The 15,624-nt window shown below is 35.2% G+C and overlaps 1 protein-coding gene across 1 annotated transcript; it reads left to right on the forward strand.

Moving 5' to 3' along the window:
• Positions 1 to 10,407: 10,407 nt before the first annotated feature.
• LOC127811450 (probable aldo-keto reductase 4) lies at positions 10,408 to 13,060 on the forward strand. Its single transcript, XM_052351335.1, has 5 exons — positions 10,408 to 10,714; positions 10,809 to 11,009; positions 11,635 to 11,807; positions 11,890 to 11,992; positions 12,523 to 13,060. Exons 1-5 carry the CDS (start codon positions 10,502 to 10,504, stop codon positions 12,859 to 12,861), a joined length of 1,029 nt encoding a protein of 342 aa, XP_052207295.1. The 5' UTR covers positions 10,408 to 10,501; the 3' UTR covers positions 12,862 to 13,060.
• Positions 13,061 to 15,624: the final 2,564 nt, after the last annotated feature.

The following is a 15,624-nucleotide window of genomic DNA, read 5'->3' on the forward strand; positions in this document are numbered from 1 at the left end:
TGGATTCATATGATACAAAATATATAAAGTTCAAACAAAATCTGAATAACATAAACCAACCCCACCAAAAATAAATAAATAAAAAATTAGAAGAAGAAGAAGTTGTTTTAGGCCATTTCAGGCAAGACACACGGCTGATGAAGCACCATTGGATTGGCTTCTTTACCAAGCAAGGAAACTAATGGCCGCAGGCAAGGGGGCTGGAACAATGAGTCAACTAATGATTTCATGATCTCAGTGAATAGAGCAAAATCATGGAAAACTTTTACAGTTTCATTATGAGAGTCCCAACTCGCAACTTAATTGTTTCAAGCGATTAATATATATTAACTGCAAAAAGTACTTAGTTTTATGTGATTTCTTTTCATTTAGCATTTACATATTATACCAATGTCTTTATACATTATGTTTGTAGTATTCAAACTACCATGATGGTAAAACAAGTGCCGACAGTTTTGCTGAAACTTCAATACATTAATTAAGTACATATTATTCAAACTATTATGCTTGGAGCACTAACTTTGTAGTAACACAATTGCATAATATTAAGTTGAATCCAATCCAATATGGTGGTATGTGGGACCCAACTGCAAAACTTAGTCTTGGAACCAAGCCAAAAAGCCAATTCAATTCCAAGACCAATTATAACATCTGAAAAGAATAAATGATGATAAAACTCAACACATAATTAGGACAAATAGATTTATAAAAATGTATTTTGTGTTTTCATTGTGAAATTTTTGAAAATGACTAAACAAGCATTAAGAAGACCATTAGAATATCAAGAGATGAAAACAATGATGGAAAGCAATAATTAGAAATGCCATATTATTTTGGAAAAGTAATAGACTGGCAGAATTAGAAGTGAATAAAAAACATAATTATTGGAAAGAAAAATAGAGATGAAAAAGAGCATTAGAATAAATAATGATTACATCCAACAATATGATCTATATGGATCTAAAAAGTAAATAACTCAACTAATTAAGGTATTCAAGAAATTAATCAGATGCCACTGATTTATTGCCATTGACAGCCTCAAAAGAAAAAATGAAAACTTAAAGCATATCAATGAATGAGATAAAATTGAAGCACTTTCTTGACTATCCAAACATAACATAATCTATTATGTTCCATAATCGCATATGAAATATATGGTTTCCAATTTTCATTTGTATGTGTGAATAACTAAATCCTGAACTATCTAAAATTGTAAATTTAGGAAGATTTAACCATATGTGTATATATGAATCACTGTCATTACTCTTGGTCAGTTAACCATGTGCAATTATAGTAGTATGGTTGTTGATCACATTTTCTTTACTTAGTTTTATGTGATTTCTTTTCATTTCGAACATATATGGTTGGGCCATTAAACTTTTATCTTTCAAGTAATTCTTGATAGGAGAAAGTTCATAAGACTCTCTCATATGTGTGTCCACACAACTTAGAAGTCAATGACTCTGTGTTTGTTGACGTTGAGAACAGAGGGGCATAAAATACATAATTAAGACACTGCTTTCTAAGTGTGTCCACACAACAGTTCAAGAACAAGAAAGAAAAATGAAGAAAGAATGAGAGAGAGTTGGATGCAAAAGAAATTTGGTAGTGATATAATAATGATGAAGAAATTTCATAATAGACTAAATATTATCGTTTCATTTACTCAAGTACTGTCCTTCTAGTTCAGAGGTACATGGATGTGGCCACATAAGATTAGGGATATAAAAGGTTCATGGAACCATTAAAGATTAGGTACTATGGATTGGATACTAAAAATAAATTAACACAATTGTATTATATATATATATACACACATATAATATATACTTGCAAGCTTGCAGCAACTAATGACAGAAGAATCCAAAGGGGCTGACTGTGAATCCCATGTCACCATTTACTGGAAGTTGTTAGCATGATTTGTTGTTTTCCCCTCCCATGAAGCATATGAAAGTAGTGGCACCCGTTGCACTCTTATGTGCTTAATTTGTCACCCCAGCATGATTCATGCTTTATTCCAGTACTCCAACAACAGGGCAAGTGTAATGAAATAAAATAAAACATGCAAGTGTAATGATTTTGAAGTATATTAACTATTTGGTAGCAAATTACCTCTAAATGATGATCACATTCTGGTGTCGATAATCCAACGCATTCAGCTTCGGGTGATGGTGTGCTTGTATGTGCGGCAGAAGCACTAGCATATGAGGATGGCTATATTTCAAAATAATTTAGTTAATATATATAGTAAACATGTAATTTTAAATCACGAAATGCACTAATGGAACGACATACCTGTCTCGGTTGTGTTATATTGTCTGGAGCCGGTGGTGTATGTCCCATTGCCTCAAGTATTGCACGAACTTGCATTTGAACTTGACTTTGGATTTGAACTTGAAATTTTTCTTCTAGCTCAGCAGTAATTTGCGCACGCATTTGGTCATACTGCTCTTGGGGCACCTGATACTGTTGTCTTTGTCTAACCTTAGTTGGGCATGTTCCAAGTCCTCCCATCCTTACCCTGCCATGCCCATTTTTGCCTAATATTTGAGTAAACACATCTTCTAGCGAATCTGGGGTTTGTTCATCAGCAGGTATTTGTGACAACATTTCATCCATTTGTTCCTCAAGAAACATTTCACAAGTTAGTTACATAAATCGACAAGTAAAAGAAATAAAATATATCTACAACTTTTAAATTTTAGAAATACATACGATTATATATGGAGATGTAGAGTCTACTATCTCTCCACTCTTTTTGGTGTGTGTCTTTTTAAAAACCTTGATTCTATCTGGCTCATCTTCACTTTCAATAGTCATCTAAAAACATATATAAGACATGAAATATATTAAATGTTTAAAGTTTAGGCATTACTAATTAAATTATCAATAAATATATATAACTAATATCCATTCTATTCTTACCTGGTGTCTAACCTGAGGATGTGATCGCCTGCCGCTGGTGTGACCCATCTTTTGCTTATCTCAATTGGCACGATTTGTCGCACTACGTTCCTACTTGTAATATGATATTAGAACTAGGTATAGAGAATCCATTTGATATATCTACCATACATAAATCATACATACCTGTGCTTGTTCACATCCCCAATACTCCACAAGAACGTTCCATTGTTCTGGGTCCACCCCAAAGCGGTATTTTTGATAGACGAGTCGCATCTGTCTCATGGCAATCATAATGTCTCTTCAAGATGGCTTTGTACTCTCTCCACTTCTTGGAAGCATGTTGTAAGCAAATTGATCTCTATGTTGTGGGTACATCGGTGTTATCCTGCAATGATACACTTATTAGAGTATAAAAGTTTAGGGTCAAATAGATAAGAATCAGAGACGTTATTTACTCACCAAGACTTCTTGCCAGATGCGCTCCTTATATGGTTCCATCCCTGGTGATCTCCAATCAGTAAATGTAAGGGGAGCAATACTCCTTACCATCACACCTAGTTGGGTTTCCAACTTACTTGCCATCTCCCCAATTGGTTGTCCTTCAGCATCAAATTCAACATGAATCTTTTCCTTTCCCCACTTTGAAATTTGTCTTGATATTCCTCTTCCTTTCTTGGCAGTAGATGACATGGAGCTTGTACCTGCTAAAACATAATAACACAATAAGTTCACATTGAATTAGAAAATAATAGTAATTTATTATTGTTCATATAAATTTTTGGTATTTACCTTGTTGACTATGTGAGTCTTGGGGGTTGGATTGTGAGTGGATCAAGTCCTCTTCAGGATGCTGGGGACGTGACGGGACTGGGTTTGGGGTTGGATGATGGGATGGAACTGATTGTGAATCATTGTGGTGTGAATTTGTACTACGTGACATGGATCCAATTGGCCAACGAGTCTGCCTCTTAAGTGCCATTAGTGTAATTGCTTATTATTGATTTGAATGTAAAAAATAATCTGTTAGCATATCAATTTAGATTAAACAAAAATAACAAATCAAAACATAAAAAGTTAAGAACATAAATATATATACATACCACATCATTAAATATTATGCAAAGAAGACATACATGTCACTTCAATATTAGAAATCATTATCGTCATTATGTGCAGTACCTCTTATCTGTTGCTAACTCCTGCTACACTGTGAATATGTAAACACAATGACTTCTACCGCTAAACCATCATTGTATGTGTGTGTGTCCAACTAATGCATTTATTGAAGCTGCACATAAGACATCTCACACCTGTATGAACAAATTACAAATACAATTAGTACTGATGATCAATTGTCCCTATCGTCCCAACTTTGTTATTTGATTTATAGTTGGAAGAGTTTATAAGCTCTTTCCAACAATGTTTTTCAAAAAACTATTCTTTATAAATTTATTTTTTGATGGTTTGTAGGTTACATGGAAGAAGATCAATTTGGTTGAGTAAATGACATATTAATTATATGTCTTTAAATAAATCTGAAATTTACATAAAAAAAAATCCCTAATCCCCAATTCTAGTTTCTATCATTTAGTTGTCTCACTGACGTCAGTTTTATTGGTCGAAATTGCCATCGTCATTGTTATTCATCATTTGTTAAAAGAAGATTTATAAAAAATAAATTTAAGCTCACATTAGTAAAGTGATTTGGAGGCAGAACTCGCTGCCCGCTGCTCGTTTAAGCGTTCATGTGAATATTTTTTGTAAAATTTTTATTTTTACAAGAATCACTTTAGAAAAAATATTTTAACATCTGACCAAAAAATATGGCAAATCTTTTATGTATGTTTGGCCGCAAAAAAATATTTTTAATAATAAAATCATCAAAAGAAACGTTAACAAAAGTGTTTATATAATGAATATCATTTGGTGACAGATAAAATTTTAGCTTAGCAAGACCCTAATAATATACCATCCATCATTTAAATTGCCTATATATTTAAATTGGATATGCACATATCCATTGCTTTCACCATAACTTTGCTAACAAACTTAATTGACACATAATAACAAATTAATGTCTAAAACAGTGAGTCAGTGACCATTGCGTGACTTGCTCGACCACATTCACAGAGGGATCACACGTTATTGAATTATTGTATATAAAAAATATCCCCAAAATCCTGCCATTGACTACAATATTCACAGAGGGATCACCAGTTGCATAGCATATTCACTTTCAAGTTTCTCATTCTATGAATGCCCAAATAATAGTTCTTCCCATGAGATGTTCCACAATTAATTTTATTATTGTATATATAAAAAAAGCCAAATAAATTATTTACAGATCCTCTTCACAGCATTGAATTTTTTAATTAAATAATATTTACCTAGTTTTAATTAGTTTATTTTGGCACAAATTCAAGCCTCAAAAAGAAATAGAACTCTTAAATAGAACTGGAGGTCAGTAAACCCCAATAAAATTGTTCAACAAACTCAATTTGTATGCATAACAGTTTAATTAATTATTTGTTAGATTATAATGTGATTTGATGATGTAATCGAATTTGTATGCATAAAATAGAATTTAATTGAATTGAAATTTTAAAAATTCGATTCAAAGAGGGCGAGAGAGACAGAGACATACCTAATGATTCAAAAAGAGGCAGCGATTGGGCAAGAGAGACAACGTGATTTGCAAGGTCGAGAGCGACTGAGAGCGAGCGAGCGACTGAGAGTAAGCGAGAAAGGCCGAGAGCAACTGAGAGTGCGCGAGCAAGGCCGAGAGCAACTGAGAGTGCGCGAGCAAGGCCGAGAGCGACTGAGAGTGATCGATGGTGAGAAAGGCAGTGAATCAGTGGCGAGAAAGGGTTAGGGTTTATAGGGGGAGATTTTGCAAAAGAAGGGGCCGGGTGAAGGGAAAATTAATTTGGGCGAGGGTGGGGGCGGGGGAGCGCGGGGGTATATAAATCGTATATCCCCGGCGATTTTAAAACTGTTGGGGATGGGCAAACATTACCAGCGGTTTGTAAAACCGCCGGTAATTGGTCAAAATTACCAATAGTTTTAAAAATCGCCGATAATGTGTCAACATCACCGACAGTTTCTAAAAATCGTCGGAGATGGTTCAATATAACCGACGGTTCTTAAACCGCCAGGGATTATGCTGTTTTCCCGACGATTATTTAAACCGTCGAAAAAAGTTCGTCGACAATACCCCTTTTCCTTGTAGTGAAGAGAGTGGCATCTGATTGATCTCTTGAATACTTTAGTTGAGTTCTTTATCTTTTAGATCCATATGGATCATATTGTTGGATGTAATTATCATTTTTTATTTTATTATTATTTTATTTATTTATTCTCCCTTGACTTGGTTCTTATAACCTTTCTAATGGTCTTTTCTGTATCTATTTTTCTTTCCAATAATCATATTTTTTATTCACTTTTAATTCCACCAGTCTATTATTTTATACTTCACCTAAACAATCATTACAGTTCATGAGATACGTCGTAGTTTTAAATTTAAGTAATCAAGATTTAGAAAGTAATAGCCAACATGTGCCGTAATGCAGACAAAGGGAGAATATAAATAAATTTTAAAAAATAATGAACATCAACCATATAATAAAATTGATTTAAACAAATAAAGAATGAAAAAACTAGAGTAATATATGATAAGTATACAATTTCTTTTATATATAACTGCTCCTTGTGATTACATGCATATAATATGTACAAATTATTTAGGGACAGAACAATGAATCATGTGTAAGATTGACAAATTACTTCATTTGTGGGATGGAACCACTACAAGGAAAAGGGGTATTGTCGGTAAATTTTTTCCGGCGATTTGAATAATTGTCGGGAAAACACCATAATCCCCGATGATTATTAAAATTGTCGGCGATTTAACACAATCTCCGACGATTTTGAGAAACCGCCGGTAATATTTACCCATTACCGGCAATTTTTAAAACCGTCAGTGATGTTGGCCCATCCCCGACAGTTTTTAAAACCGCCGGGAATATATAATTTATATACCCCGCGCGCCCCCGCCCCCGCCCTCGCCCTCGCCCCCGCCCAAATTAATCTTCCCCTCACCCCCTTCTCTTCCAAAATCTCCCCCGCAAATCCTAGCCGTCTCTCGCTCGCTCTCGTCGCTGCCTCCCGTCACCTATCGGAGACCTCATGAGCTCACTCGACAGCCAGCGAGTGTACAGAGAAGTCACCCTTGTTAACAATATGGAAAACAATATCTGATAATATAAATTAGTCAAGTCAGGAAGAATTGAACAGGTTGGGAATTATATAAATTGGTCATTGTTGTTGATACATAGTGTTTTTCAGTTTCAAAGATTTACCAAAAATTTTGTATTACCATTCCTCCCTCATATTATAATATTAATTGGCTATTAGGCATATGAAAATATATTAAGCTGTATTTTAATTTTAATTATGAAAACTCAAATTCACCATACAAAGTGTATGTGTTGCGAAAAATTTTCTAGACACTCAATAATGGCCTATAAATTAACTACCCACACTAAGTACATAAAATCCTATGTCCAGCTCCCCCAAAGAAATTGAACCGCATGATTATGATTATTTATAGGGTTAAAGATTGTTTATGAAGCATTCACATGGAGATATGTAAAAGAAAATGGATATGTATATATATATATTAGTATTAATTACCTCCCTTTCATCCTCCCATGTCAAATCAACCAAACATTGACTTGAAAAATCAAACTAAAAAAAAAACTATTGAAACACTAGAAGGAAGTTACACAGACAACTTTAGAATACTCTACATATATATGACCTTTACCGAAACAAAAACCAAATTCCAAATAAATAGCAACGAAATGGCATATTTATGACATACATTTTTGTAACATTCCATATCAAGTGATAAAAAGGTCTAGGACAACTTATCCTGATAGGTCTAAGCAAATTTCCTAGAGAGTCACTCATTCTTGAATTACCCCAGATCAAGTACACTTACCTTGAGAGTTCTTTGCCTATATTCAATCAAAAGGTATTCAGTTGGTGTTGTTTTCTTCCTTATTTACTCTCGATATATACTATCTTCCTCTGAGCTATTGGAGTATTACACACATCATATCATCATCATGGGACCCACAGCTGCGAGTCAGCTCTCAGCTATCGTCTTTCAACGACCAAGAGGCCCACCATACTTATGAGCCCTTCAGTCACTTTCTGGGTGACCGAGGTGAGACGAACCCGGTGCATCCACACCAACCAAAATCAAATGCAAATTTCATATCAGATCTGTTACAAGTGATGTTATAGGGAACCAAAAAAAAAATCCACTGAGATGGTGGTGGTCACATAAATTTTTCCAGCGATGGCAGCAAACTGTGACTGCGGTGGCCATAATAGACGAAAACACAGCAGGCAACGACAATAGAAACGAATGACAACTACAATGATAGAGCAGGCGATGTGCACAGAAAATAGCTACGATGACGACAATAGATAAGGCAATGCGTGCAGAAAGTAGTGACAATGATGGTGAATGAGCAAGTGGTGTGTACAAAAGATGGTGATAGAGCATGCGATGTGTGTGGAAGATATAGCTACGACGATGGTGACAGAGTTGGCGGTGTGCAACGCAACAGGTAGTGTGCCTGAAAGACAACAATGGCGACAATGACACAAGTGGTCTGCACTAGTGACAGCGACGATTGTCGAAGAAGCACAATTGCCGGTTGACAAACAAGGCGATCAAGCCTGGTCCTGGGCCTAGGTTGTCTAGGCAGCCACCTAAGGCCCCCTTCATACAACTAATTTTAATTTCTTTTTGGTAATTTTAGGGAAGCTCATAAATTATTTAATAATCATCATAATTTAAATTATTTTATTAGTTATCATAATATTAAATTATTTTATTTTTATCAATCAAATAATTATTAATATTTTTTTCATAAATTATTTTATATTTTTAATAACTAAATGTTTCAAAAAAATAAACAAAAAATAATGATAGAAGATGCCTTGCCTCTTTCCCTTAGCTGAATCCCCAAATCTCCAAAGTTTAAAGTCCAAACCTCCATTGCCTTCATCTTCTTCACATACTCCCTCATTTGCCGTCTCTAGTTAGTCGATCGGTGCTACTCGCTTGTCGTCATTAGCGGAAGACCACTATTCTGTTTAGGTATGCACTGCTCTCTAATTTACTATTTTATGTTGAAAATTCTATTTGGCTTTAATGAGAAAACAAGTACTAAGTTCTCAAAAAGCTTGGTAACGATGGGTCTCAAGGTTGTTTTGTGGGCAATAGGTAAAGTGCAATTAATTTATTTTATTTTTTTATGGTTGTGTTCTTTTGTTAATTTATTTTGTAGATTTCAATTTAAATATTAAATCTAATCAGGTTCTATTGTTTCTCAATTACATTTAAATTTGATATTGTATTAATTTTCATATTTGAATTGATTTATTATGTCTATTAGAAAATACTTGTTGATTTTTCATCTAAACATACTAGAAGAGTAAATTTAAAATGAAATATTGTAAATTTTAAATTATTATTCTGATAACTTTGAATGTTTTATATAATAAAAAAACTTATTCGTATTCATTACATATAATTTTATTTTTAAATGTAGATGACCCCATATAAAGTTTCGCTTAAAGGCCTAAAAATCTCTAAGGCTCTAAATATCTCAAGACTGCCCTGAAGGTGGTCAATTGATGAAAACGACATTGGCTAGGGTTTCTTGTAAAGCATATGGGGGAGAAGAAGTTGAAAGATATATATATATATATATATATCGGCATTAGAGAGGGTTTTATCTCTAATTCCCTCTTCATTAAAAATAGAGAAAGAAATAATAGGTCTTTAATGGAAACAATTTGTATCTAAATCAAAGGTAAATAATTTTTGACTTTGTTTCCCTTTTTGGTGAAAAAGAATCAAATTAATAAAAAATTTATGAATGAAAATTACAAAAAATGTAAAACTATAATAATTAATAAAAAATAATTACTTAGATACTAACTAAAATATAATTACTCCTCATTGATTGGAAAAGTAATTACTCGTCATTAATTTGTGTTTTCCTAGTTATTAATTTTTTTTATGGTTTATGTCAAAGGATTGGAATAATTGTAAATGTCAAGTTTTGTTAATTATTATTTTGTAAATTTCAAAGTAAATGAGAATAATGGGAATTTTTTATTTTTTAAATTAAATTAATTAAATTTAACTAAAAAAATATGGAAGTTCATTTTACTAATTTTAATAAGTATTACCTTAGGTAGAGCTTAGTCTGTCTCCCAGTTTATGAACTAGCTAGAGCGTAGTACATGACCTCACTACCAAACTAAAATCGGTGGTGATGGCGTGAGTCATGACGTTCACTTTTGACTATGAGGCGTCACAGCTTACGTCTGTACCTGCGGCGTGGCCAGCTCCCCTTGCTTGCTTCTTTATCTTCCACTCAGCATCCCCCATCTCTCTCTCTCTCTGTCTCTCTCTATATATCTATTCATTCATCCTCGCAGCCAGAGAGAGCAGAGGCAGAGACAAGAGAGAGATCAGAGAGGAGAAGATCAACAAAAGCAGAAAGAAATGGCCGGGGTGCGAAGAATTAAGCTGGGTTCCCAAGGTTTGGAGGTCTCGGCGCAGGGTCTCGGCTGCATGGGCATGTCCGCCTTCTATGGCCCTCCAAAACCCGAAGAAGAGATGATCAAGCTCATCCACCACGCCGTCAACTCCGGCGTCACCTTCCTGGACACTTCCGACGTCTACGGCCCCCACACCAACGAAATCCTTCTCGGCAAGGTACCCCTTGTTGGGTTCATTTCGATTCAATGTAGTTATTGTGTTTGATGAAATGCCGAGTGATTGGCCAAATGAATTTGGTGGAATTTTCCAGGCGCTGAAGGGTGGGGTAAGGGAGAAAGTGGAACTGGCTACCAAATTTGGGGTCATAATGGCCGGCGGCAAAATGGAGGTCCGCGGCAATCCGGCCTACGTGCGGGCCGCCTGCAAGGCCAGCTTGAAGCGGCTCGACGTCGATTGCATTGATCTCTATTACCAGCACAGGATTGACACTAGCCTTCCCATCGAAGTCACGGTTCGAACTATCCCCCTTCCCCTTTTCTGTCTTCTACCTGTTCTGTACAAATATGTGTACCTTTACTTCTATTACTTGCTGTACTAATCAATCACCTACCGTATACCAAGATTAGATTTCCATAATTCTCAAATACTAAGCGATGAATTTAGTACCTACTACAAAGGGTTGCCTTCCAGTTAACATAGTGAAACATTGGTCCAATTATTTTAGTAGGAGTCGGAACTAGTTAGACCGATGATAAAGCAAATCACAATTTAACAAGGAGGTTAACCCAGTGCACTACTCTCTCGCACTGTGGGCTCTTAGGAAGGTAAATTATACAGTCTTATCCTTACTTAGCAAAGAGACTGTTTCCTGACCAATCACCATTTCAACATAGATCAATTATATTAAACTCTGCCTCCCAATTCATCTCTCGAAGCAATTCATGCATAAAGAATTGTTAATTTGTACAAACTTTAAGCCTTGGTCTTGTAGAGCATGACAATCTCACTTGCTACTTCCATTTCTCTCAAAGGCACTAGGTTTTGCACCTCTTTGCAACGATTCTCTTATTTTGGTCGTATTTTATTTCTGAAAGCTTATCAAGTGTTTCAAATTCATTTTGACTTCGCTTCACCAGATGGGGGAACTCAAGAAGCTGGTTGATGAGGGCAAAATAAAGTATATTGGTCTATCTGAGGCCTCTGCTTCAACAATCAGAAGAGCTCACGCTGTTCATCCAATTACAGCAGTCCAATTAGAATGGTCTTTGTGGACAAGAGATGTGGAGGAAGAAATAGTTCCAACTTGCAGGTGAGGTATCTGTTCTGCTAACAAATCTGTAGGCGTAATTGGCATTCCAAGTTTCTAATTTGAATCCTCTTGAATTGTTCAGAGAGCTTGGCATTGGGATTGTTGCATACAGTCCATTAGGAAGAGGATTCTTTTCTTCAGGTCCCAAGATTGTTGAGAACGCCTCAAATAACGACTTCAGAAAGGTTTTTGTGTACAACACATAATACTTTATTTTCGGAATGTAACTCTGTTAGGCAATATTGAAGCAATGCTATTCTGAAATTTTAGTAAGTTTTCTCATAGTAATATTTTGCATTTATAATAAATTTTATGGATGATAAAAAGATGAAGAATAGTAAAGCAACTGGGCTAGATTATATCCTGATGGAAGCATGACAATGAATGGGAGAAGAGAGCAATTTTTGGATAGCAAAATTGTTTAATGTGATCTTTACATTAAGAAGGACGTCGCATGAGTAGAGAAGACGCTGAAAATTGTGAAAATGATGAGAGGAATCAAGAAGCTGGGAAAAACTTCCAGATAGTGGCCTTAGTTTACTAACTTATTTCATCATCGATGGTCTCTAATTCCATAGAAAGTCAGATTTTGGTTTTGCATAATGACTATCAATTTGGTCTTCCATCTTGCATGCATGTTTTGTTTAGAGCACCTTTATTGAGTAACCGGCAGATTTGTTGTTTAATGCTGAATTATGTGTTTCATCTTTTACAGAGATTCCCAAGATTCCAGGGTGAGAATCTCAAACACAATAGCATCATATTCGAGCGGGTTAAGGAAATGGCAGCAAAGAAGGGGTGCACCACTGGGCAGCTAGCGTTGGCTTGGGTTCATCACCAGGGGAGCGATGTGTGTCCTATTCCTGGCACCACCAAGATTGAAAACTTCAATCAAAATATTGGAGCCTTGTCAGTAAAACTAACGCCAGAAGAAATGGCTGAACTGGAATCGATTGCATCTGCTGATGCAGTTAAGGGTGACAGAAAGGGGGACATGGGCTCTTCTTGGAAGGAATCGGAGACTCCACCCTTGTCCTCATGGAAAACTGAATAAAAACACTGCTTTCCCATATACCGGTTGTTCAAGCTGAGATATAAGAAAACTATTTCCGTTCTTGTGCTTTTGGAGTGCTTGGATTCTGTTGTTTGTTCTTATACAAAACCATACTAGGGTGCCTTCAGCAGGAGCAGGGCTACCCCTTGTGATTGTAGTCACTTTTGGACTTAGCTAATAAGAATGCACTTTTCCTTCACACTGTGTTCTGTAGATGGGATTGTAAAATACTTGCATACTTTACAGTTGTCCTGGCAATTCTATAAGATCTATGAACACAAGATCAACATATTTCACAACACATCCTGGCTAAAGAAGAATAGGCTCCTTTTATGGTGTAAATCTCTAACTAATCGATAGGTCTATGACAGTTTTTATTTGATTTGTAATACAGGATTGAGTCACTTAGACGATTACTAAGCAGAGGTCTAGTCCTGCTAATGGCAACATGAGAGCTCTTTAACTATGGGAACAGCCTTACCCTAAAACTGAACTTTGTGGGTTGGGAACCTACTTGCAAAGTTGACTTGAAGACAGGGCTAATGCTAACTGAAGCTGAATTAATGGTGTAATTAAGGTTGCTAGGTAATGCTTGATAGAGAAAAAGAAGACTCGTTACAACATGCAAAGGATTGATTCCACCCAAACAGGTAACAATTAGCCTAATTTAATTTTCATTTGCGTTTCGAAACGTTGTAAATGTGTAGAACAGGATGAAAATGATGCCTATATTGTTTGATTTTATTATATGGGGGGGAAGATAGGGCTTCCCCTCTTACTATTCAATATTCATTGTCATGTCCTAATGTTCGGGAGAACAGGCAATTCAATTCCAATAATCTGTAAGTTTTCTTCTCAAGAAAATAATAAGAAATAAAGATATTTTTTATCGGATGTATATTTTAAGGAGGGTCCTACCTCAATTAATTCATTCCTTCTCATCAAAAAGCCTTCAAACTAGAAACATGAGACAGGTCTGACAGCCACAAGAGCTTGCTTTTATATATATGTGTGTGTGCGTGCGTGGGCGCGCAACCATCTTCAAACAAAGAAAGGAGAGAAAGAAGATGAGATGTGGCAGGGACGGAGAAGCTTAAGAAATCCAGAGTTGTCAAAGTAGACTATGAAGAAACATGGGATTTGTTCATAACTAAAGCCACGGAACAAGCCTGCCCCGTAAGTCGCCTTCTTCCCTACACTCCACAAATCTCCTTATTTTTTTGCTTTTCTGGTAGATGTTTCATATTATTGCTCTATCATAAAAGTAAGGATTTTGGTTTGGTGTAATCGAAATTTTGTTCTACTTTTTATACGTTTAAACTAATCTAATAATTCTACATAAGGTGAGTCTTAATAACAACTATAAAATTGCTCATTTGTGATTGGAAAGTCTTGGATTTGAGTTGTGGGAACAGCCTGTATGCAACTGCACCTTGTGATCACATGCACATAATATGTACAAATTATATAGGGACAGAACAATGAATCATGTGTAAGATTGAAATTACATCATTTGTGGGATGGAACAATACGGAAAATAGTATCTGATAATATAAATTGGTCAAGTCAGGAAGAATTGAACAAGTTGGGAATTATATAAATTAGTCATTGTTGATACATAGTGTTTTTCATTTTCAAAGATTTACCAAAAAATTTGTATTACCGTTCCTCTCTGATATTATAATATTAATTGGCTTTTAGGCATATGTAAATATATTAAGGTTTATTTTAATTTTAATTATGAAAACTCACATTCACCATATTAAATGTACATATTGGGAAAAATTTAATATACACTCAATATCCTATAAACTACCCATACTAAGTACACAAAATCCTAGGTCCAGCTCCCCAAAGAAATTGAACTGCATGATTAGGATTATTTATAGGGTTAAAGATTGTTTATGAAGCATTTACATGGAGATATGTAAAAGAATAATGAATATATATATATATATTAATATCGATTTAGAGATTTGAGGATAATTACTAAAACCAAAACATGAATATTTTAAACATTTCAGATATTTAACCCACAAATTGGGCACCAAATTAGCCTCCCTTTCATCCTCCCATGTCAAATAAACCAAGCATTGACTGGAAAAACCAAATTAAAAAAATAAAACTATTAATACACTAAAAGGAATCTACACAAACAACTTTTGAAATCAACTCATACTTAACATATATATAGCCTCTACTCTACTGAAACAAAAATTAAACCCCAAACAAATAGCAAGAAAAAGGCAGGCCAAAATCATATGTTTTTCTCAGAGCTACAAAATCAGATGCAGATTTCAAATTAGATCTATCACAAGCAATGCTATAAGGGAAAAAAAAAAAAAAAAACATAGAGGCAATGGTGGTCACATATAGATTTTGACGGCGGTTGCAGCGGATGGCAACCGCGATGGCGGTTGCAATGATGATGATAGAGCAGGCGGTGTGCACGAAAGACAATGACGGTAACAGTGACAGAGCAAGTGCTATGTGCGAAAGATGGTAACAACAACAACAATAGAGCAAGCAGTGTGCTCAAAAAATAATGATGGCGACAGAGCAAGCAGTGCACAACACAATAGGTGATGTGCGTTGAAGACGGTGACAACAACAAATGGCTAGGATTTCGTGTGAAGCATTTGAGGCAGAAGAAGCTACATGATGTGTGTGTATATATATATTGGCATTAGAGGGGGAATTAGATCCATCTCTAATACCCTCTTCATTCAAAATAAAGACATAAATAATTCGTTTTAAAATCTG

This window comes from Diospyros lotus, chromosome 10, assembly GCF_014633365.1.
Source record: "Diospyros lotus cultivar Yz01 chromosome 10, ASM1463336v1, whole genome shotgun sequence".
Lineage (NCBI taxonomy): Eukaryota > Viridiplantae > Streptophyta > Magnoliopsida > Ericales > Ebenaceae > Diospyros > Diospyros lotus.